This window comes from Solanum dulcamara, chromosome 6, assembly GCF_947179165.1.
Source record: "Solanum dulcamara chromosome 6, daSolDulc1.2, whole genome shotgun sequence".
NCBI classification, from domain to species: domain Eukaryota; kingdom Viridiplantae; phylum Streptophyta; class Magnoliopsida; order Solanales; family Solanaceae; genus Solanum; species Solanum dulcamara.
Genome location: NC_077242.1, coordinates 41,678,963 through 41,701,833, shown reverse-complemented (window position 1 = coordinate 41,701,833; position 22,871 = coordinate 41,678,963). Strand labels below are relative to the sequence as shown.

General features: G+C 36.9%; 1 protein-coding gene and 1 long non-coding RNA gene across 2 annotated transcripts; one reads left to right on the top strand and one right to left on the bottom strand.

The window, feature by feature from the left end:
* Positions 1–11,992: 11,992 nt before the first annotated feature.
* On the bottom strand, positions 11,993–16,564 carry LOC129892432 (uncharacterized). Its single transcript, XR_008767319.1, has 3 exons — positions 16,274–16,564; positions 13,237–13,313; positions 11,993–12,187 (listed from the first exon to the last, which is right to left on the bottom strand). It is a non-coding gene; the product is annotated as an uncharacterized LOC129892432 (long non-coding RNA).
* A 2,114-nt stretch (positions 16,565–18,678) lies between these two features.
* Positions 18,679–21,869, top strand: LOC129891084 (rac-like GTP-binding protein ARAC7). The gene is made up of 8 exons (XM_055966335.1): positions 18,679–19,187; positions 19,342–19,429; positions 19,513–19,622; positions 19,864–19,927; positions 20,040–20,104; positions 20,187–20,252; positions 20,385–20,491; positions 21,561–21,869. The coding sequence occupies exons 1-8, from the start codon at positions 19,089–19,091 to the stop codon at positions 21,592–21,594; spliced, it is 633 nt and encodes a 210-aa protein (XP_055822310.1). The 5' UTR covers positions 18,679–19,088; the 3' UTR covers positions 21,595–21,869.
* Positions 21,870–22,871: the final 1,002 nt, after the last annotated feature.

Genomic DNA, 22,871 nt, shown 5'->3' with positions numbered 1-22,871 from the left:
TTTCTCTTTTTATGAAAATAACTTGATTACTAAAGAAATAATAAACAATTGATCAAAAGTCTAAACCATATTCCTCGTGAGATCGACCCTAACCTTCGTTAGGTTCTATATTTGATTAATGATTGCTTTATGCTTCTTTAGGGAAGTATAATTTGAGCATATCAATGACCTGAAAATAGAATTCTGACAGTTCCATCAACTTCAGAATGGCCAAATTAGGCTGGTGGCATAGTTGGTATGAGTATCGAGGTAATCGGTACGAGTTGGGAGTTATTTGGCATTTTTCCCTTCAAAATTTGGCTTATTATTGACTTTGGTCAACATTCCTAGAAAACTCACTCGGATGAACGTTCTAAAAGTGTGGTTAGTTTTGAAATGTTAATTTTGGTCTAGAATGACCCTTTGTTTGCTTCCCAAGGCTTCCGGTCTTATCTCGAGGCCCATTATTAAATTTGGCTAAAAGTAGAACTTAGGTGAGGGACACACTTATTGTTAAAATAAACTCGTATGAGAATTTTAAATACATCATTGAGTTTGAAATGTCAAATTTGGTGAGGTACCATATCTTATTTGCGTGCACAAGGTTCTAAACGAATTCCGAGCACCCCGTCGGAGAATTTGGACATGTCACATCCATTTAGCGCCAGTTGAGTCTGGTGCCGTTGCTAAAGAAACTCGTGGTTGCTAAAGCAATTACTGCTAAACAGACCAAGCTCACTTTGGTAGGTGTCTCTAAAGCGACAAGGTCCTCCCATAAGCGAGGCCTGCCTCTTTGAGATGGTCGCTTAAGAGACCATCGGGGGTCCGCTTAAGTGACATCTGAGGGTCATTTTAATGTTCGAAACTCAGTTAAATATTCCATCTTTGGGACTCATTTTCTCTCTTGATTATGGGGTGATTTTCGCGATTCAAAGGCCTAATTTCAAAATTTTGTAGGGAATCATTTGGTGAATCAGAATCTTGAGCAGAAGCTTCGCGTGAGGTACATTCTCGAATTTAGCTGCTATCTTTTGGCACTTTGAGTTGGGACTTTGATGAAGTTTGGGTTACTATTTCTTGAACATTTTTGCTCCTTTTTCATCAATTTTGAAGTCTATGTTGTGAAGTTTTCCACAAGGAACATTATGGTGTGATTTGTTTTGATTGTGAGAGCTTTGCTTTTGGTAAATTGTTGTTTCTAGATGCTATCCCTTTTTGTTTTTGACTTAAGATTGGTTTTCCAATGCATGTTGGTTTCGTGTTGTTTTCCAACCCGGGATATATTTCAAATTGTTATTTGAGCTTGGGGTGCTTCTTTGGACTAGTTTTGGGGTCAATTTCAAAATTTTGATGTGGATCCCACATTTTCCCGTTTTAGACCCTGAAATTGGTCTGTCTCCAAAAGTTGTAATTTTAGTATCTAAATGACCGTAACGACATTATGATTCTATTTTGACAGTGTGGTAGTGTTTCGAGGCCATGTAAAAAGGAAAAGCTCTGGCAAAGTAATTTGGAGCGCGTGTGTTTAGACTATAGGTAGGCTATGGCTTTCCTTTCTTTAGATTGAGCTAGAATGTGTGAAATCATATTAAGATGGATGGAATTTGGGTTGGGTAGTTTATCTGTATATCTTAGGTGCTAGAAATTATGCTATAGGCTTTTATCGTGTTTTTCGGGTAATTGAAAGCATGTTATCTCTAACATTAAGTGTTAGTATTGTAAGTGGCGTTGATTTTATATAATTGGTATTATGGAGCAGGTTGGCCTTAGTATAGATTGTGGAACTTGCATTAGATACCTCGGCGTCACTCTGACATGCCTAGATCCTTATAAAATAGGGTAGCAGGCTAGTGTCTCATAGGTGGGCCCTAGTTAGACGATAACTTTGCTCTCTTAATCCACCTTATCCATAATTTCCTATAAATACAACTTTTGAGATCTGTCGGTGATACTAGAATCTGTGTTCAACTTGTTTCGGTTTCGTTCAAAGCCTAGGCGATATATTACTTAACTCATTAAGGAGGAGATCCTTAGCAATTATTAGAGTTCAATTAGGAAGGAGAATATTCGGCACCATCGATTCAATCATCTTTTAGCATTCAGCTACCACTCTCGACCTCGACTGTACCAATGAACTATGGTGAGCATCCGCATCCCAGTCCCAGCCTTGACCATATTAAAAATTCGGGTGAGCATTCGGGTGCCAGTCCCTGCCTCGGCCCCTAGAGCATTTATGGTTAATCGATTCATGGAGATTATTGGTTCAGGAATGATTTGGTTCTTCAGCTCTTGGTAACATAAATTCTTAGTTCCTAGCCTTATAGTCATAGCTATTTTGTTTACCCAATGGGCTTATGGAGATTCGTCTGGTCTTGCGCACGAGTGTCCCAGTTGGGCTTATGGGGGCCTAGTTGGGTGTAGTTAGCTCTAATCTTCCTAGTTTGTATCTTCCTGTTCATTGGGATATTTACCTTACTTGTCTTAGATGTTTATTATGACTTTTATTTAGGCTTATTCCTTTTTTCATAATGTTTTTACCTTTTTCGCTTAGTCGGCCTATGATGCCTATTCTGTACCTTATATCTAGTACTCATAATACAATCTGCATCTACTTTCATGATGCAGTTTGAGAATCAGCTACTGTCGTGGATAGATCAAGCCAGTTGCAGCTAGATCCGGAGAATAGGGTGAGCATATACAATTTTGAGATCATTTCTATCTCCTTCAGCTTAGATGGCCCATCTTTTTGTACTTTTGAGACTAGATAGTGTTGTATATATTTTTGTTCCACTTTTGAGACTTGTTCTCATTTTATATTGGTAGCAATTCTGTACTAATGACTTCTAGGTTCTGGAGGGATTCAGTTTTGTGTATTTTATATATATTTATCTAGCTTCTCTTTATTTCGGTATTTGTTCAGTTCCTCTTAGTTCTCTTTGGTATTTCCCTCTTAAACCCATTACATGCAGTTTAAAGTTATGGGTTTGGCTTACCTATCGGGGGGTTATACTAAATGCCATCATGACCTGAGAAATCTGGTTGTGATAAATTGGTATCAGAGCCCTAGGTTCGTTGGTCTCACTCATACAGAGCTAACGTCTAGTAGAGTCCCGCAGCTGGGTGCAAAGATGTCTATGACTTATCTTTAGGAAGCTATAGGATGTCATTAGGAATGTTCTCTATTTTGTATCATTTCGTACAGTTGTGTGTCTTATTTGTTTCATTAAATCTCATTTGTTCCACTCTTTCTAAGAGACGACTTGTATGCACAGTACTATCGATGGCGATGACCCATCATGACCGGGCAAACCTAGGGGCCGACCCTGTGGCATAGGCAAAAGAGCAGCACCAGTCTCCAATCATGATATAGCTCCCGAGCATGTAGAGGAGCATCAAGACATTTTTATTACTCCTCATCCAAAGGGGCCACTACCAGCAGTACAGCCACCAGTCACACCAGTTATAACCCCAGCAATACAGGCAGCGATTTCTTAGCTCCTCACAGCTATTGGGGTTATACCACAGGACGAAACCCAACTATTAATATGCCAACACCACAAGACTAACCTGCACCACCAGCACCTATGGTTCAGCCGCTCCCACTAGATGTTACACCCCCACCAGCAGTCCTACAGGGTGTTATGCCCTAACAGGAGCAAAAGATGTTGGGGGTATTTTAGAGACTGTCTCCCTCAATGTTTATTAGAGCCATTAGCGAGGATTCCATGGAGTTTCTGACTACTTTCCAGGAGCAGCTTCACTCTTTGGGTCTTGTGGAGTCTAGAGGTGCCGACTTTACAACTGACCAGTTCCATGGTCAGCCAGATAGTGGTGGCATTCCTACTTACAGACTAGGCTAGTTGGGTCACCACCTTCGATATGGGCTTAATTTTCAGAGGCTTTCTTGGCTAGATACATCTACAAGAGCATTAGGGACTAACTTCAGGATCAGTATACAGAGTTGGAGCAGGGTCAGATGACAGTCACCGAGTATGAGCTAGATTCCACTAGCTATCCCGACATGCCACTATGATTTTACCCACTAAAGAGGAGCAAGTATAATGTTTTGTATATGGGTTGAGGCCCTACTTGAGGTTGGGGATGGAGCATTTGGTTTTTGCGGTCCGTTCTTTCCTGGATGTGGTGGACCATGCCTATACCATAGAAATTATTCATCACCAGGCCCAATGGAGAAGTGATAAGAGGCACACGCATTAGGAAAGCTTCAGTGGCTATCAGTCTAGTGGCCAGGATAGTTATGACAAGCCTTACCAGTAGTTCCATCATGATAGGTACCAGTAGGGTCAGTCCCGCCGATCGGTTCAGGCAACCCTTCTAACAGTTGAGGGTAGACATTCCCATTTGGGGTATTTCACCGCAGGTCACGGCTCAAGGGGATCAGGTCTACTTCTTTTATATCAGAGATGGGTATTTATAGGGTACTCAGCTTCAGGTTGTTATGATTTTTGCTCACTAGAGCACTAGGCCATAGAGTGTCCTAACTGGGCTAGACCATTAGCAGCAGTACCAGCTCCATCCGAAGGTGGAGATTATGGTTAAGGCCAAGGAAGTGGACACCAGCCACAGTTTTATGGCAATGGCCAGAATGGTATTGGAGGGGTCCCCAGGGAAGCAAGTTGGGTGGTAGGTCAGATGGACATGGGGGAGGCTGAAAGGTCCATTTTTATGCTATTTCAGCTAGGGTAGAGGCTGAGGTATCAGATGATGTCATCATAGGTATTATCCTCTTATGTTAGTAGACTGCTTCAGATTTATTTGATCCAGTTCTCACATATTATTATGTGTCTATATATTTTGCTCTTCGTATGGGTATTGTTTATAAGTCACTTGAGGTGTCGTTGTATATTACAACCCTAGTAGGAGATTTTTTAGTAGTAGATCAAGTATGTAGATCTTATGCGGTGACTATTCAGGGGCATGAGACTCAGGCTGACCTTATTCTATTAGATATGTTAGACTTTGATGTTATACTGGGCATGGATTGGCTTTCCCCTCACCATGCCTTTTTGGACTGTTATTCCAGGACCGTTACCTTTTCCATACCTAGCATTCCCCTAGTTTTGTGGCAGGATGCTTATAGCCTCTCACCGATGGGGATTATAACCTTTATGCGGGCTTGGCGGCTAGTTGCTTTTGGGTGTTTGGCCTATTTAGCATATGTCTGTGATATGTCTAGTGAGACCCCTTCTGTTAATTCATTTTTTACGGTTCGGGAGTTTACCAATGTCTTTCCTATTGACCTACTAGGCCTATCCCAAAGAAAGATATTAACTTTTCTATAGACTTGGAGCAGGATACTACGCCCATTTCTATTCCACCATACTATATGGCTCCCGCAGGGAACTCCAAGTGCTCATTATTTAGCTTGAGGACCTCCTAGGTAAGGGCTTTATTTATCTGAGTATGTCTCCATGGGGTGCTCCTATCCTATTTGTTAAGAAGAAGGATCGGACTATGCGGATGTGTATTGACTATAGGTAATTGAACAAGGTCATGGTGAAGAACCGCTACCACATGCCTCATATTGATGATTTGTTCGACCATCTTCAAGGTGCCTTCATGTTTTCCAAGATTGATTTGAGGTCTGGCTACCACCATTTGAGGATTAGAGTTTCCAATATTCCTAAGACTATTTTTCAAACTCGTTATGGCCACTACAAGTTCTTTGTGATATCTTTGTAGGCTTACTATACCCCTATAGCCTTTATGGACCTTATGACTCGAGTATTCAGGAATTATCTTAACTCTTTCATGATCATATTCATTGATGATATAATAGTATACTCGCGGAGTAGAGAAGAGCACACGTAGCATTTGAGGATTGTGCTCCAGACTTTAAGAGATCAACAGCTTTATGCCAAGTTCTCAAAGTGCGAGTTTTGGTTAGAGTATATGGCACTCTTGGGACACATAGTGTCCAAGGAGGGTATTATGGTAGATTTGGCAAAAATTGAGGATATTCATTGTTGGGCTAGGCTCACATCTGTCATAGAGATTCAGAGCTTCGTCTAATTGGCTAGTTATTACAGATACTTCATCGAGGGTTTCTTCACCTTTGCAGCCCCATTGACTTGTTTGACTCATTAGGATGTCCCCTTTGTATGGTCTGAGGAATGTGAGTCGAGCTTTTGAAGCTCAAGAAGTTGCTTACTACCTCTCCTATCCTAACTCTTCCACTTTAGGGCGAGAGGTTTTCAGTATATTTTGATGCTTTTGTTGCAGGTATTGGGTGTGTTCTGATGCAGTGGCATCGAGTTAATTCATATGCTTCCAGATAGTTGAGAGCGCACGAGCGCAACTACCTCACTCATGATTTAGAGTTGGTAGGAGTAGTATTTGCACTTAAGATATGTAGACACTGCTTATATGGGGTCTATTGTGAGATATATATAGATTACTGCACCCTACAGCACATTATGAGTCAAAGGGACCTTAATTCTAGACAGCGGTGCTAGATTGAGCTTTTAGCAGATTGTGACACTCTTTATTCTCTCCCATCCAGGCAAGGAAAATGTAGTAGCGGATGCCTTCAGTCGGAAAGTGGGGAGTATGGGTAGTTTACCCTACTTGCCTATTGTGGAGCGATCCCTAGACTTGTGCATCCAATCTTTGGCTAATAGGATAGTCAGGTTGGACATATCAGATTCTGGACCAATTTTGGCTTTTGTAGGAGTTCGATCATCTCTATTGGATCAGATTTATGGCCGACAGTTTGAGGATGGAGCAATTGTAGAGCTTCGAGAGTTGGTATTATGATACGAGAGTGTCCAGGCTGCTATTGATTCATATGGGGTACTACAGTTTGATGGTCACCTTTGTATTCCCAAAGTTTGAGACTTTATTCAGATGAGCCTTCGCGAGGCCCACGATTTCAGATACTCTATTCATCTAGGCACTAGGATGATGTATGAGGATTTAAGACAGCATTACTGGTGGTGTGGTATGAGGAAAGATATAGCTGAGTATGTGTCCTATTATTTGAGTTGCCAGCAGGTTAAGGCCGAGCATTAGATGCCTGGTGAGGTGTTTCAGAGATTACCTATTCCTTAGTGGAAATGGGGGTGTATTACCATAGACTTCGTGATGGGATTACCTAGGACACCCAGAGGTAGTGATGATATTTGGGTTATCATTGATTGATTGACCAAGTCAGCATACTTCTTGCCTGTGCAGTCTACTTTTAGTGCAGAGCATCTAGCTCAGGTTTATACTTAGGAAGTGGTCCATCTTCATAGGTTACCAGTGTCTACTATATCAAATATGGGGTCTCAGTTTAGTTTCATTTTCTAGAGAGATTTTTAGAATGAGTTGGGCACCCAGGTTGATCTTAGCATGGCATTTCATCCACAAACCGATGGCTAGTCAAAGCTTACTATTCAGGTTTTGGAAAATATGCTGCGAGACTGTGTGTTGGAGTTTGAGGGTTATTGGGAGAAGAACTTAGCTATGCCGGAGTTTGCGTAAAATAAGAGCTACCACTCTAGTATTCAGATAGCCCCGTTTGAGGGCTTATATGGTAGGCGTTGCTGCTCTTTGGTTGGTTGGTTTGAGTCTTTAGAGCCTTGGTTGCACAATACTGATTTACTACAGGATGCCTTAACTAGGGTCTGAATTATTCAGAATAGACTAAGGATGGCTCAGAGTAGACACTAGAGTTATGTTGATCACAGGTTCCGGCCTTTATGCTTTGAGGTTGGAAATCAGGTATTCTTGCGAATGTTGCTCTTGAAGGGAATGATTAGATGTGGCAGGTGGGGAAAGCTTAGCCCCAGGTATATTGGGCCTTTTGAGATTTTGAGGAGAGTTGGAGAGATTGCTTATGAGTTAGCTCTACCTCCAGCATTTTTGGCTATATACCCAATTTTCCATATTTCTATGTTGTGCTGGTACATCCCAGATGAGTCTTATGTGCTTCGGTATGATTCTGTTGATATGGATGATCGTATGACCTTTGTTGAGCCGGTTGCTATATTAGCCAGAGATTTTCGCCAGCTTCATTCCAAGTCCATCCCTGTAGTTAAGGTCTAGTGGAGACACTGTTCCATCAAAGAGGCTACCTGAGAGACCGAGCAGGAGATGTGGAGGCATTTCCCCAGCTTATTTGAGCCTCCTGGTAGATCCTTATCTTTACTTTCACAGATGAAAGTTCTTTTAGTAATGTATATTGTAATGACCCTCTATGTCATTTTCATGTTTCTTCTTCTGTTTCATCATTTAGATCATTCTATATCAACCTCAGGTCATTTATGACCTGCTAGCATCGGTATCTCAGTCGCTTGGTTGTTCGTTTAGGTTTTTAGACTCTTTCCCTATTTTAGAGCTTTTATAACTTGACAAGTTGACTTCGGTCATAACTTTAATTAATCGACCTCAGAATAAAATTCTAATGGTTCCATCAGCTCCGAAATAACCAAATTAGGCTAGTGGCATGGTCAGCACGAGCATCAAGGGAATTAGTATGAGTTGGATGCCATTTGGTGTTTTTGCCTTTGAAATTCGGCATATGGTTAACTTTGGTCAACATTCTTGAAAAATATGCTCAAATAAAAATTTTGATAGAGTAGTTAATTTTGGAATGTGGAGTTTGGTCTAGGATGAACCTTTGTTCGCTTCCCGAGGCTTCAGGTCTAATCCTAAGGCCCGTTGTAGAGTTTTGCTAAAAATGGCACTTGGGTGTGGAACCCACTTTTCATTAAAATGACCTCACATGGGAATTGTGAATCCGCCATTAAGTCCAAAATATCAAATTTGGTGGGTTATCATATCTCATTTGCACGCACGGGGTTTTGAACGAATCCCGAGCACCCCATCGCAGAATTTGGTCGCTCAACTGGACCCCCGATAGCCGCTTAAGCGACCACCTCAAACGCTTAAGTGAGGATCTTGTCGCTTTAAGCGACCTCCTATCTCTTTAGAGACACCCGCCCAAGTGGTCTCGATTACTTTAGCAAACCCCAACCGCTTTAGCGATCAGGAGTCACTTTAGCGACGAGCTGGAATGTGTGAAATCATATTGAGATGGATGGAATTTGGGTTGGATAGTTTATCTGTATATCTTAGGTGCTAGAAATCATGTTATAGGCTTTTTAACAAGTTTTTCGAGTATTGAAAGCATGTGATCTCTTACATTAAGTGTTAGTACTGTAAGTGGCGTTTATTTCATATGTTTGTATTGTGGAGCATATTGGACTTATTATAGGTTGTGGAACTTGCTTTAGATGCCCCGGCATCACTTTGGCCAGCCTAGATCCTTGTAGAATGACGTAGTACGCTAGTGTCCGGTAGTTGGGCCTTAGCTAGGCGGTAACTTTGCTCTCATGAACCACCTTATCCATAATTTCCTATGATTGCAATTTTTGAGATGCATCTGTTATACCCCGTACTTTTGTACTTTGGAGGGTTCTTAAGCTTCTTAAGTTTCTTGATAGGCTCTTAAGTTTCTTGAAAGGTTCTTAAGCTTCTTAGAAGTCACCATGTGAGCCGAATTATCTATAACACTACCAAACAACTCTAAGGAAGGGAGAATGTGACACTCCAGAGTAGGGAAGATTGGAAATATGGTTATAAGAATCCGAAAGAAGTTGGAGGCCGAGTAATGAGTCGTAAGACTTGACTTACGTAAGTAAGCTACCAACTTGAAAATCTTACATTCTTAAGCTACTTGAGTTCATACCAAGCTTACGTAGCAAGAATTACATAAGTTCGTAAAGTAAGACGAGATTGCAAACCCATGAGGAGGAAAAGAAAGTGACATGTGGCATCAAGAGGGAGTGCCACATGGCAGCAGTTAGAAGTGCCACATGGCAGCTGCTAAAGCAAGGGGTGGGGCCCACATGCCATGTGGCAGCCCCTAAGTGGAGGAGGTCATGTGTTGGCCTACTAAGGGCTTGACATGTGTCACCACTTAGGGGATGACACGTGTCACCCCTAAGGTGGCTTGTATATATATAATATATATATATATATATATATATATATATGTTTTATGACTTTTAAACTCATCCTTATCCCATAAGTTACATCTTCATCCAAAAAATTCTAGAAAAAAAGAGAAGAGAAACTCTGGCTAGAGAGGGAGAGAGCCACGGTTTTGGGAGGAGAAAAAGGTAAGTTCTTCGATTTCGTTCAATGAATTAATTATATATGGTATATCAAGAGGGTATGAAGGTGTTATTAATGTAAATTTATGGTTTCAAGAAACCCCAAAATGATATAAAAGAGCCACGAAGTTTCAGCCGTGCTAGAAGAGCTTTGTAAGCGAGTTTTGGCGAGTTTTGGCGAGTTTTAGACAAGGTAAGGCTTTCCCATTTAAATTGGAGTTTATGATGTTGTTATGAGATATATTACATGTCTTAAATGAGGCTAGAAGTGAAAAAATTGCATAAGGATGCTTGATGTTAAAAATAAACTAAAGGGTACGACGGGGTCCTGTCCCATCATATGATTAGACTATCATTCTGTAGAGGTTTGTAGACTTGTGTTGTCGGTTCTGTATATGTTCTGTGGGTCCTGTATATGTGTTCTAGACTTTTATGTTCCGTGACGGCCTTAACGGCCTTCGTGTGCTACATCTTCTTTCATGTGCTCCAGCGACCTCTTTTGCTTTCTACATTTATTTCTTCTGCTAACATGCTAAGTGGAGCTAAAGGTACGTATGGGTGCCCAACTAGGGCACTAGTCACGGCCTACGGAGTTGGTCGTGACAGCATCGGTGATACCAGACTTCGTGTTTGGCTTATTTCAATTCCGATTGAAGCCTAGGCGATATATCAGTTGACTCATCATGGAAGAGATCCTCGGTAATTATTAGCGTTCAATTGGAAAGGAGAATATTGGGCACCATTGATTAATTATCTATGAGCATCCTGGTCCCAGTCTTGGCCTTAGTTCTGGAATTCCATCGGGGAGCATCTGGGTCCCAGTCTCAGCCCCTCTATCGACTTGTTAGTATGGCGAGCATCCAAGTCCTAGTCCCGACCTTAACTATATTGAGAAATCGGACGAGCATCTGGGTGTCAGTCCCGGCCTCATCTTCTAAAGCATTCATGGTTAATCGATTCTTAGAGATTTTTGGTTCGGGGATGATTTGGTTCTTCAGTTGTTGGTAACATAGATTCTTAGTTCCTAGCCTTGTAGTCGTAGTTATTCTGTGTAGCCGGTGGGCTTATGGGGGTTCGTCCTGGTTTTATTTAAACTTGCGCACGAGTGTTCCGACTGGACTTATGGAGGCCCAGTTGGGTGTAGTTAGCTGTAGTCTTCCTAGTTTGTATCTTCCTGCATGTTGGGATATTTACCTTCCTAACCTTAGATATTTATTATGACTCCTATTTAGGCTTATTCCTCTTTTTTATATTGTTTTTATCTTTCCTGCTCAATTGGCTTATGATGCCTACTGGGTACCTTATATTTGGTACTCATAATACACTCTGCATCTACTTTTGTGATGCAGGTCTGAGCAACAGTTACTGTCGCGGATAGATTAAGCTTGTTATTGCCAGATCTGGAGACCAGGGTGAGCATATGCCATTTTGAGGTTATTTATGTCTCTTTCAGCTTGGATGACCCGTCTTTTTGTACTTTTGAGACTAGACGATGTTGTATATATTTTTGGTCCACTTTTGGGGCTTGTTCTTTTATTTTTATAGCAGCTCTATACTAGTGACTTCCAGGTTCTGGGAGGGATTCAATTTTGTGTATTTTGTATATATATTTATCTAGTTTCTCTTTATTTCGGTATTTGTTCGGTTCCTCTTAGTTCTGTTTAGTATTTCCCCCTTAAATCCATTACATGCAATTCCGGATTACGGGTTTGGCTTACCTACCGAGGGGTTATGATAGGTGTCATCATGACTTAAGAAATTAGATCATGATATCATAATATATTCAAAAATTTATATTTATTTTACCACAAATCTATGTAATACTGTCACGACCCAAAAATCATTGTCACGATTTAAATGAAAAGAAAGAAAATGAAGAAATTATCCCAAAACCTAGTGTCATAAGTATAAAGAGCATCTAATACAAGGTTCGAATCTGAAGATACAACATAAGTCTCTGAATGATACAAAAGACTGAAAAATAAGGATAAACTAGTGACGATCCGAATTCTGGGACCTCACCACTAATTTGAGAGTACACAATCCGCTAGAGTATCAACTGCCACGTGAGGTACCCCAACTAGTATCTGCATCAAAAAGAGATACAGAAGTAGGGGTGAGTACAATTCTCATGTACTCAGTAGGTTTTAGCTGACTGAGTATAAGTAATTAATCAAACCTATGAAATAAACTGAGGAACGTTTCTACCTGCATACAGAAAAGTCTCACTTCGGCATCGGTGCCGCCAGTTTATATATATAGTGGCACGAGTAAAGTAAACCCATAATAACAGCTCATAATCATAATTAATCAAATAATTCAAGCAGCACAAATATCTATGCAATATGATGATTCAATGATGTGGAGGTATGGTGGAATTAAGATTGTCGTACAGCCTATCGTATACACCTGCCGAGCTGTGCTACCAAGCAGGACCCATAGGGGTCTTGCAGACCATATACCTTAATCAAAATATCTCATCATCCTTGCCACCTCCTCGTAGTCAAGGGATCACAATGCATCCACTACCCTGCCGTAAAACTACCTCGGTCAGGGACTTAAGATACAAAGGTTTAAAGGTGTTTTATTTTCTTTCTCAAAAAGAATTTCCATATTTCTCAACTTCTCATATTTCATGATATGATGAATGAGGATGAATGCATTAAAACACATATGACATGGAAGTAATATTCAACTCAAATGTGGTACAAGGTTCAAAGTTCTCAAAACTTAACCTACACGTGATATTCACCCTCAATAGATAGTAATGGGAAGGAAATACTTAAATTAAATATTCACCCCTTTCTCAACAATATTTCAATACTCAAGCATGTTCAAAATCTCCAACTCAACCCATCAAGCGGGCATCACAAGTCAAATAATATACTCAAGTCTCTCTCTTAGGCAAATCATGAATCACATGCTCTCAAAGCAAATAAGATAACCAATAAGCCCCCCACATGGCTATGTAATACAAATAAACCCCACACTGCAACATATTAATAAATAAGCCCCCACACGGGCATCACAATATGTATAATATTCTTAACTCATACTACAACCCCATCCCAAAGTCTATAACATATGAATGACTAATTGCCTCATTTCATTCTCAAAGAAGAATAACCAAACCTACCTCAATTGCCGAAACCGCACTCGAACACCTCCACCGAATAAGCAACTCTCGAATTCAATGCCCAGACTAACAACTCACTATCAACAATAAAACATACACATCACAAGGAGTCCAATGACACCCATATTAATAGATTTCAGAACCGGAGGTAAAATTGTCTAAAAAAATATTTATTTTCGAAAAGAGTCAAATCTGGAATTTTATTTGAAAATTATGTTCTACACATCGATTAGGATTCGTGGCTGAAAATTCCATTAAAATCGAGTAAGAATCGAGTTCCAAATCATGAAAATACTATTTTCTAAAAATCACCACAATTTCATTACGAAAATGGCAAAAGACAACAACTTTGAGCAGCAAATTAAGTAGTTTGCTAAGAATTCTCTCAGTAAGTACAACAATTACTTAAGTTGATTACCTACTTGCTATGATTTTTCTGAGCAAGTGAAGCGGTTGTATAAGCAGATTGTCTACTTGCTGAAATTTTTCTCAGCAAAGATATTAGTTGTTGAATCTATCTGTCTTACTTGCAGAGATTTTTCTCAGCAAATATAACAATTGATAAAGAGGACTAACTACTTGCTGAGATTTTTCTCAACACGTGAAACGGTTGCTGGAGCATACTGCCTACTTGCTGAGGAAATCCATAGCAAGTACAACAGATGCTGAAGCAGACTGCCTACTGTTTATGATTCAACAATCTCAAATGCAATTTTTTGAGAACTTAAGTATTCATTAAGAGGATTGTTCACCATCAACATTACATATAAATTAAAAAGAAATTCACTAACAATAAATAGTAGTTACAACATCAAATCTATTCTTATGGACCATTTCACTCTGAGGATGTTGTTCTTTTATGTCCAACCCTTTTGCATATGGAATATTTATTTATTTTTTGTTAGAAATTATTCTCCGATTTCTTTTCGTCTCTTAGTGGTCCTTCTTTCCACCTTGTTTGGCTCAACATGCGGAGGATGTATTTTTCTCTCTAAGAATTTCTTAGAAATTTCTCAAATATCTTCAGGTGGCACATAGTTAATTTCTTTCAAGTATGCAAAAAAGTATATCTCCACCTTGTAATATTGAGATGAGTACTCATAAATGTGCATTTCACAATCATCACCATATTGACATTGAAACGCCTTTATAACATGTAGACAAAGTATTTTGTCAAGGTCAAAAACTCTACAGGTGTAAGATGTGCAGCGCAAATTGACCGTTGCAACTGCATTGTGATCGATGACAATGTACTGTAATTGGCGGTTTGATGAATCAATAATTTGTTCTCCAAATTAACAATGATTGATGCATTGATGAGTATTTTGCGCCTTTTATAAAAGTTTTTTCCATATTTTTGATTTATTTCATCAAAAAAATAGCAATGGAATATTCTCTTTCATCAAGAAACATTGCGTTAATCGACTTAGTAATATTGATATCATAATTTTAAACCTATAAAAATAACAATCAAAATTGTTAATAAAATTAAAATTTCTGAAATATACTATACAAAACGTAGTTTCAGCAGTTGTAGTATTTGTTTCACAATTATTACACTTGTTTCATGCATCTGATTTAGCAGTTGCTGCAATTACTGCAAATTCAATACACTGTTATTTAGACAATTATTTACGATCAAATTCAAGAGTAGAAGTAGGAATAGAAATTAAAGAAGTATGTTCATCGATAGTTTCTTTTTTTGGAAGATCATTTAACATTTCTTGATCTTGATGGTTCTCAATCAATGTTTAAAGAACATATACCCTTAAAACGGATCTATCTTCATCTTCTAAATTAGTACTCAAACTTATTTGATTTTTTATCTTAAAAGGAGCTACCTTTTGCTTTTTACCACAACGATGCGTGTAAGTGATAACAATTGTTGGACTCAATACATTCATCATTGCAATCCATTTCAATATATATTTTGTTCTCTATTGATGGAGTTAAATGTAGGTACCTATATTATGATTCAGAAAAAAAATTGGTCATAATTTTCTTCTGATTCTGACTGCAGTTTATTCAGCAATTGCTATGTCTATTCTATAATTGATGCAACAATTGTTGAAAAAGTTTCAGCAATTGCTGCATTAATTATTGCAGCACCTGAAGCATCTAAAATCGCAGTCGACGAACATGTTTCAGCTTGCAGTATTTGTTTCAAAAATTGATGCAACAATTGTTAAAATATATTTTAGCAACTGCTGCAGCACCTACAACAACAATTGTTGAATATATTTTAGCAACTGATAAAATATAGGCAGCAATTAGTACAACAACTGCTAAAATAGAGGCATCAATTAATGTAACATATACATTAGTTGCATTTGTTTCATCATTTGCTACATTTGATTTAGCTGCTGATGAAATAATTGCTGAAACATATGTAACAGTTGCTGAAACGAATTCAGTAGTGACCAGAACAATAGAAAAAATCCAAATGAAAAATAGACACAAAACAATAATATTTACTTATCAAAATGGTCGAAAATTACCCCTCAAACAATGTCCAATGCCATGCCAACAAAATTTAGTTCCAAATTAACGAAATTTTAAAATAATTTTCAAATTTAAAAAAAAGAGAAAAAGAAAAAAGGTGTCTCTTCTTTCAGGCACAATAATACCAACAATAAAATACAAAAAGAAAGAGAAGAAGAAGTAATAGTAGAAGAAGAAGTAGAGGAGAAAAAAATGTGCGAAATTGAATATGAAAAAAGATGCTACACTTGTTTTAGGATTTAATGAAAATGTGTCAAAGTGTAATAATTTTTTTTTTTGAGAACTTATTAAAAAAAGAATCAAAGCTCATTAATTACTAATCATAAAATTATCACCAACTCTTATCGCTCTTTTTAAATTTCAATACTTTTTGTCATCATTAATTAACTCAGCTATAATACGTTACTTTGCACCTCTCCTAGGTCCAAAAGAAACTCACATCCACCGAAAACACATCTACAAAAATGAATCAAGCCATCAACAAAGAAAAGAAGTTCAAATAGAGAAGAACATAACAAGAGAAGAGTCTACTTACTTTTGTGAGCTGTAAGATAAGCTCGTCCCTAGTACGTGGTCTGGTCTAATTGATGATGCACAAAAAGAGATGAATTCAGAGTTGAAGAAGGTCCTCTGCAATGCCATTTTGTCTTGACTAAGTCAATAAATTAGGGAACCTTATCTTTTAGGGCGATATTTTTTATTTGATCTGGTTCCTTGTTGGACCAAATCTTTGATCAGATATTTTTATTTTCATTTTGAGCCTGCTCATTTTATGTATTAGTTACATTGTTAGCATATTAATAAAAAGAGTCGTGCCCTAATTTACTTTAAAAAGAAAAGAGGTGATTACATTGAATAAATGGGTCCGTAGAGAAATCATCGTGGAGGGCTGGGTTTTATTTGTATTTTATTAAAGTTAAAAAAGTTTTAAAAACTATATTTTATACCTTATTTAATTTAATCTAAAATGAAGTAAGACTTTGACCTTGACTGATAAAAATTATTTCCTTTATTAATTTCAGGTCGTTTCACACTCGGATTATTACTCTATTAGAAGAGGGAATAGAGAGGAGCTTGGGCTCAAGAGGTTTTTTTTGGTAATTTAATTAATTTTTGGGCCAATTAAATTTCTCCTCATCACTTGTAAACTGAAGCTTCATATGAGTATTTTTTGGCTTTTTCATTGAAGGACACGTGGGATTCTTGAAAAAAAGTTGCCAATTGATTTGCTTTTAATTATCATAAATCTTTTTAGTTGAAATTTTTTCCTACTTTGATGCATAATTTTATTACTTGCTCCATTTTATTTTACTTGGAGCCTATATAAAAAATAGATAAGTTGCTAATTGATTTGCTTTTAATTATCATATATTTTTTTAGTTGAAAACTTTGTCAGTGTTGGTGCAAAATTTTATTACTTGCTTCATTTTATTTTACTTGAAGTTTATATCAAAAATAGATATTTCATTTGTTCTGAAATTTTAAATTTGATTATTATTATTTTATGCTGTTACTTATCGCTAAAGATAGTATGAGTGAAAAAGTAATAATATTTTCTTGATTTAAAGACAGAGGGAGTAATATACATTATTTGAAAATTACGCTAAAAAATACTATAAATCATAATAATTAATAACTTAATTTTTTTTTTAAAAAAATACATTAAAAATGTGTTCGATTCTCAAAATTTCACGCGTCCCACATAAATTGAGATAGAGGGAGTAATATATATTGTTTATAAATTACTTCAAAATTACTATAAATCAAAATAATTAACAACTTAAAATATTTTAATATCATATAAAATTTTGTTGACTTCCCTAATTTCATCTTTTTATATTAAGTATTTTTTTGTTTCAATTTATTTCTCTTACTTTTCTTTTTAGTATGTTATGTATTTAAAAATTATGAAGAAAGTGGTACTACAAATCACAATAACTAATAATTTAATTTTTTTTTTAAAATATTTACAATTATGTTGTATCTCAAAATTTCACTTGAGCTACATAAATTGAGACAAGGTAGTAGCATATATTATTAAAAAATTATATTAAAATATTATACTATAAATCACAATAATTAAAACACATTACAAATTTGGTTGACTCTCAAATTTTTACACATGCTATGTAAATTAGGATAGAGAGAGCAACATATATTATTTTAATTTATTTGTCTCACTATCATTTATAGTATGTTACACAACAACAACAACAACAACAACATATCCAGTGATATCCTACAAGTGAGGTTTAGAAGGGTAGAATGTACACATACCTTATTACTACCTCATGGAGATAGAGAGGTTGTTTCCGAAAGACTCTTGGCTCAAAAGTATCAGCCCCAAGTAAGGGAGAAAAACAATAGATATATCATAACGGCTAAAATGAAGAGCAATGTAAATTCTACAAGACAAGAACAATAACAGTAGCAAAATAATGTGATAATCAAAATGCAACGTTTATAGTATGTTATGTATTTAAAAATTACGAAGAAAATGATATTACAAATCACAATGTTTAACAACTTAAAATATATTAAAAATTTAATTCTCTCAAAATTTCACTTGTATCACATAAATTGAGACATAAGGAGTCATATATATTATTTTATAATTAAAAATCATGTATTGGTTCAGATAAATCTATTGTTTATAAAAAATCAAAAATAAAGAATTTCATGACTTTATTGACCTAACTAGAAAAAAAGCATAATAATATATATTATTTTAAAATTATGTTAAACATACTATATATTACTTTATAATAACTAACAATTTAAAATATTTAAAAATTATACAAAATTTGGTAGACTTCTAAGTTTGTCCTTGTCACATAAAATTAAAACAAATGAAATAACAATCATAGGTTCAAATAAATACTAGTGATAATTTAGCAAAACAAATGAGTGGTGAATGGTGCAAGGAAGAGAGCAAGAAGATAGTGTAGGTGCACCAAAAGATGGAACCCAACTTGCCCACAAAAGTCGTTTTGAGCCGTTTGAAATCAGGGCCCATCCCACATCCTCCAACCTTTTCTTCCATCACTTGTCAATAGTGTTGTTTACTTTCACTAGTACGGCTGCATTAATTTTGAAATTTATTGAGACGTTTGAAAAATCTCTTTTTGACTCTCTCTGTCTCCGTCTGCCACTAACTGTCTGTAGTTTTATTTACTGTGTTTTTCTTGAAACTAGAAGAGGTGGCTGGGTCCTCTATCAATATCTTATTGTTGGGGTCTTCAAGATACTTTTACCCCTCTTCCTTCTTTGATACTCTCCTTTTTCCTTTTTTTGAACTTGAAAAGAGCTTTACATACACTAGTGCTTCGAATCTGCAAACTTTGAGAAAGATGAGTGCTTCAAAGTTCATCAAATGTGTAACTGTAGGCGATGGTGCTGTTGGCAAGACCTGCATGCTCATTTGTTACACTAGTAACAAGTTCCCTACTGTGAGTTTCTTCTTACCCTCACTTTTCCTTCTTATATATATGGTCAAAGCTACTTCTAATCTGAATACTTTTTTCTCAAATCCGAACATTTGACTTGGTGTAATGTTGAGGAGATAGTTGTTCCAGTTTCTTATTTGGGGTTTTTTCATTGCAGGACTATGTTCCAACTGTGTTTGACAATTTCAGTGCCAATGTAGCCGTGGATGGGAGCATTGTCAATTTGGGTTTGTGGGATACTGCAGGTACTTCAACTTTTATGTAAATCGGTGGCTTCTTTCCAATAGAAGCTTTTTCATTGGATTTATGTATTAACTTTGTGGTAAAGGTCAAGAGGATTATAGCAGGCTGAGACCACTGAGCTACAGGGGTGCAGACATTTTTGTATTAGCTTTCTCTTTAATCAGCAGGCCAAGCTATGAAAATGTTCTTAAAAAGGTACTCCTTCCAACACTTACTTTTCTATATCTTAATTTCATTCTTCAAGAAGATAAAAAAAAAAGGAAAAAGGATTACTTATATCGACATAAACGTTTTTTCCTAACTAAGTTGTTGATATATCTTAATGTTATGGAGTTTTTAGTTTAACATGAATGTTTCTTTTGGTCATAAAGAAAAACTCTATATTAGTATCACTACCAATGATGCAAAGGTATAATTTAATTATAAATTAATGCAGTGGATGCCTGAACTTCGTCGTTTCGCACCCAATGTCCCGATTGTGCTTGTTGGAACTAAATTAGGTATGTGTTAAGCTAATATCTCATTTTATTGTATTTTAGAAGCTGATGGATATGAGAGACTTGTTCTGGATTCCCTTGTACTAAGGCTTCTTCTTTTCTACATTTTTGCTAGATATTCGAGAAGATAATCACTATCTAGAAGATCATTTGGGCTCAAATATTATAACACCTGCCCAAGTGCGTGAATATATATAATTTTGGAATTTGCAAATGCTTTAACAGAACTGGCACATAGATGACTCAATTGGCTTGAATGCAGGGTGAAGAGCTAAGGAAACAAATTGGTGCAGCAGCTTATATAGAGTGCAGCTCTAAAACTCAACAGGTATTTTGGCTGTGCTAAACATTAAGCTTCAGTCTCATTAACTACGTGTTGACTGCTAGGCAAACTTTCGCCAACTCTTGTAAAGTTGAAGATATTTGCCTTTTTAACTTAACTGATTTATATATCTATCAGAATGTGAAAGCTGTTTTTGACACTGCAATCAAGGTTGTGCTTCAGCCTCCTAGGAGGAAGGAGGTGGCAAGGAAGAAAAGGCACAGAAGCACTGGTTGTTCAATTGTGTAAGTTTTAGCATTCTATTATATATAGTATATCAGCACGAATTGGACCATATAACATCTATATCCTTGTGAGTTAACCATGTGGTACATACTTGATTTTGATATGCTTTACTTGAGTCGAGGGTCTACCGAAAACAGCATCGTATGGCTGCGTACACACCACCCTCCCCAGAATTCACTTGTGGGATTACACTGGGTATGTTGTTGTTGGTGTTGTTATCCTTATGAGTTAACCTGTTTGCTTACATTACCAACACAATTGGAAACGCAAGTCAATTGGAAACGCAAGTCCTGCTTCATCTAGTGCGAACCACAATATGGAACTCACGTCATTAGTTTTCTAAACTACCAAAATGAAGGTTGTTAATCCAAAAACTCAATGGTCATTGTAAATTAGACTAATCATGGAAACAAGATATGACCTTAGGAAGTGGAAAGTGTTGTTTCAATGTTAATTAAGCCTGATGTTTATTGCAAACAGACTCTGCTTTGGAGGTGGTATGTTCAAATTTTTTGTTTGAACTATACTATCTTGCTTTATCAGGTTAAGAAGTAACTTGGGATATATGCTTCACTAAACCATCCGAATTGGCTTAAGTTTATCTGATTTTTACAAGTCATAAGACAAAGCCAAGGCAAATGTTTTTGGCATTTTGTTCAGTTCTTTTCAATTTTGCTCTGTTAGATCCGAAATGTCAAGAATGCACTGAATGTGAATCAATGTGGCTATCCATATGCTAGCTCTTAGTCCATAAGTTTATCTGATTTTTACAAGTCATAAGACAAAGCCAAGGCAAATGTTTTTGGCATTTTGTTCAGTTCTTTTCAATTTTGCTCTGTTAGATCCGAAATGTCAAGAATGCACTGAATGTGAATCAATGTGGCTATCCATATGCTAGCTCTTAGTCCATATTTATTATAGCCTTTGCATTTGCTCTGCAAATATTTTCAACAATTTGATGAAATTATTTCTAGTTCGTAACTTGACATATGAGAACCATACTATGTTGAATGTTGATTGTTGATAGACGGTTTGTTCAATCTCTAATTTCTCATTTGGTTTCGACAGCAGGGGGATCGTCTGTGGAGGCTACGTTGCTTAGGAAAGTTTAGGATTTGACATTCGTGATATGTATCCTTTCCAACTTGTACTGACTCAAGCTCTTCCCAATTGTTTTTTTTTGCGGTACTAAGCGAAAGCAGGAGCTTTGCAGTATTATGATATAGCTGACGAATATTGTATTGTATTACCTGTTTTCTACCACAAACTATTCATGGATAAGCAGAGGGAATTGTTGATTTCCTCAGGTTATGTATTTTGAATGTGTTAGTCTCGTGGATACATTGCTAACTTGGTAAAAGGAATATTATCCCCAAATGCACTTTACCTATTAAGATAAAATCATTTTATTTTTCATTTCGAAGAGAGTTCTTTCAAAAAGAATTCAGTAACTAGGTGATGAAATACCAAAAGACTACAAAATAGATCTCACTGTTTGTCACGATGCGAATTCGGGTGTGATGGCACATATTTTTTTCCACTGGACAAGTCAGCTTAAAGCTCAACATTTGTGGAAATTAAAGCGGAAACAATTTAAAATAGATATATAAATAAACAAAAGTGGAAGTTTTTCAAACTTAAGTAACCTTTAAGGACTGGTTGTCACATTTACAAGCCAAAAAATCAGAACTGGAATGAAAATACAAGTCTCAAGTATGTCGTTGACTCTCAAATAGTAAAGCATAAAATACATGAATAAGAGAGACCGTCGGATGTCAATAGTTGCCTCTCTCAATTTCCTAGAAGCCTCAGATGATTACATAAGTGAATTCTCCCTGTTCGGACTCAGAACCTACACAAGTGTAGAAGTAAGAAGTGAGCACCAAACAGCACGGTACCTAGTAAGCCAACTAACAAAACTAAGTAAATCTAATAGAATACACGAACTCCTTTCCAACCCAACTGAACCTCCATAACTACAACATGTACAGAAAATCAGTCCAACCTAACAGTTCATACTAAACAATTCAAATAGTGTCCACAATAGTAGCTCAATGTCACAAGTCAAGTACAAGTATCAAGTCCATCACATAAGATATGCAGGTATATATATGCACACAAAATGATCATGCAAGTGTGCAATCATCGGTAATACCTCGACATCATAATCTCGTGGGAAATGACCTCAACATCACTCACTCCCGCTGACAATGATCTCGACATCACACTCTCGTCGGAAATGACCTCGGCATCACAATCTCTCATTGAAAATGACCTTGGCATCACAATCTCTCACCGAAAATGACATCAGCCTCACAATCATGTTGATCTCATCATAGTGTTCCAGAACAAATGCAATCAACATGGTCACACAAGTAA

Excerpts from the sequence above, each read along its gene's own strand:
- LOC129891084 (XM_055966335.1), top strand. The coding sequence starts at position 19,089 with ATGAGTGCTTCAAAGTTCATCAAATGTGTAACTGTAGGCGATGGTGCT. Across the intron at positions 19,430-19,512 it reads GGGTTTGTGGGATACTGCAG|GTCAAGAGGATTATAGCAGG; the intron begins GTACTTCAACTT and ends TTTGTGGTAAAG. Across the intron at positions 19,623-19,863 it reads ATGAAAATGTTCTTAAAAAG|TGGATGCCTGAACTTCGTCG; the intron begins GTACTCCTTCCA and ends AAATTAATGCAG.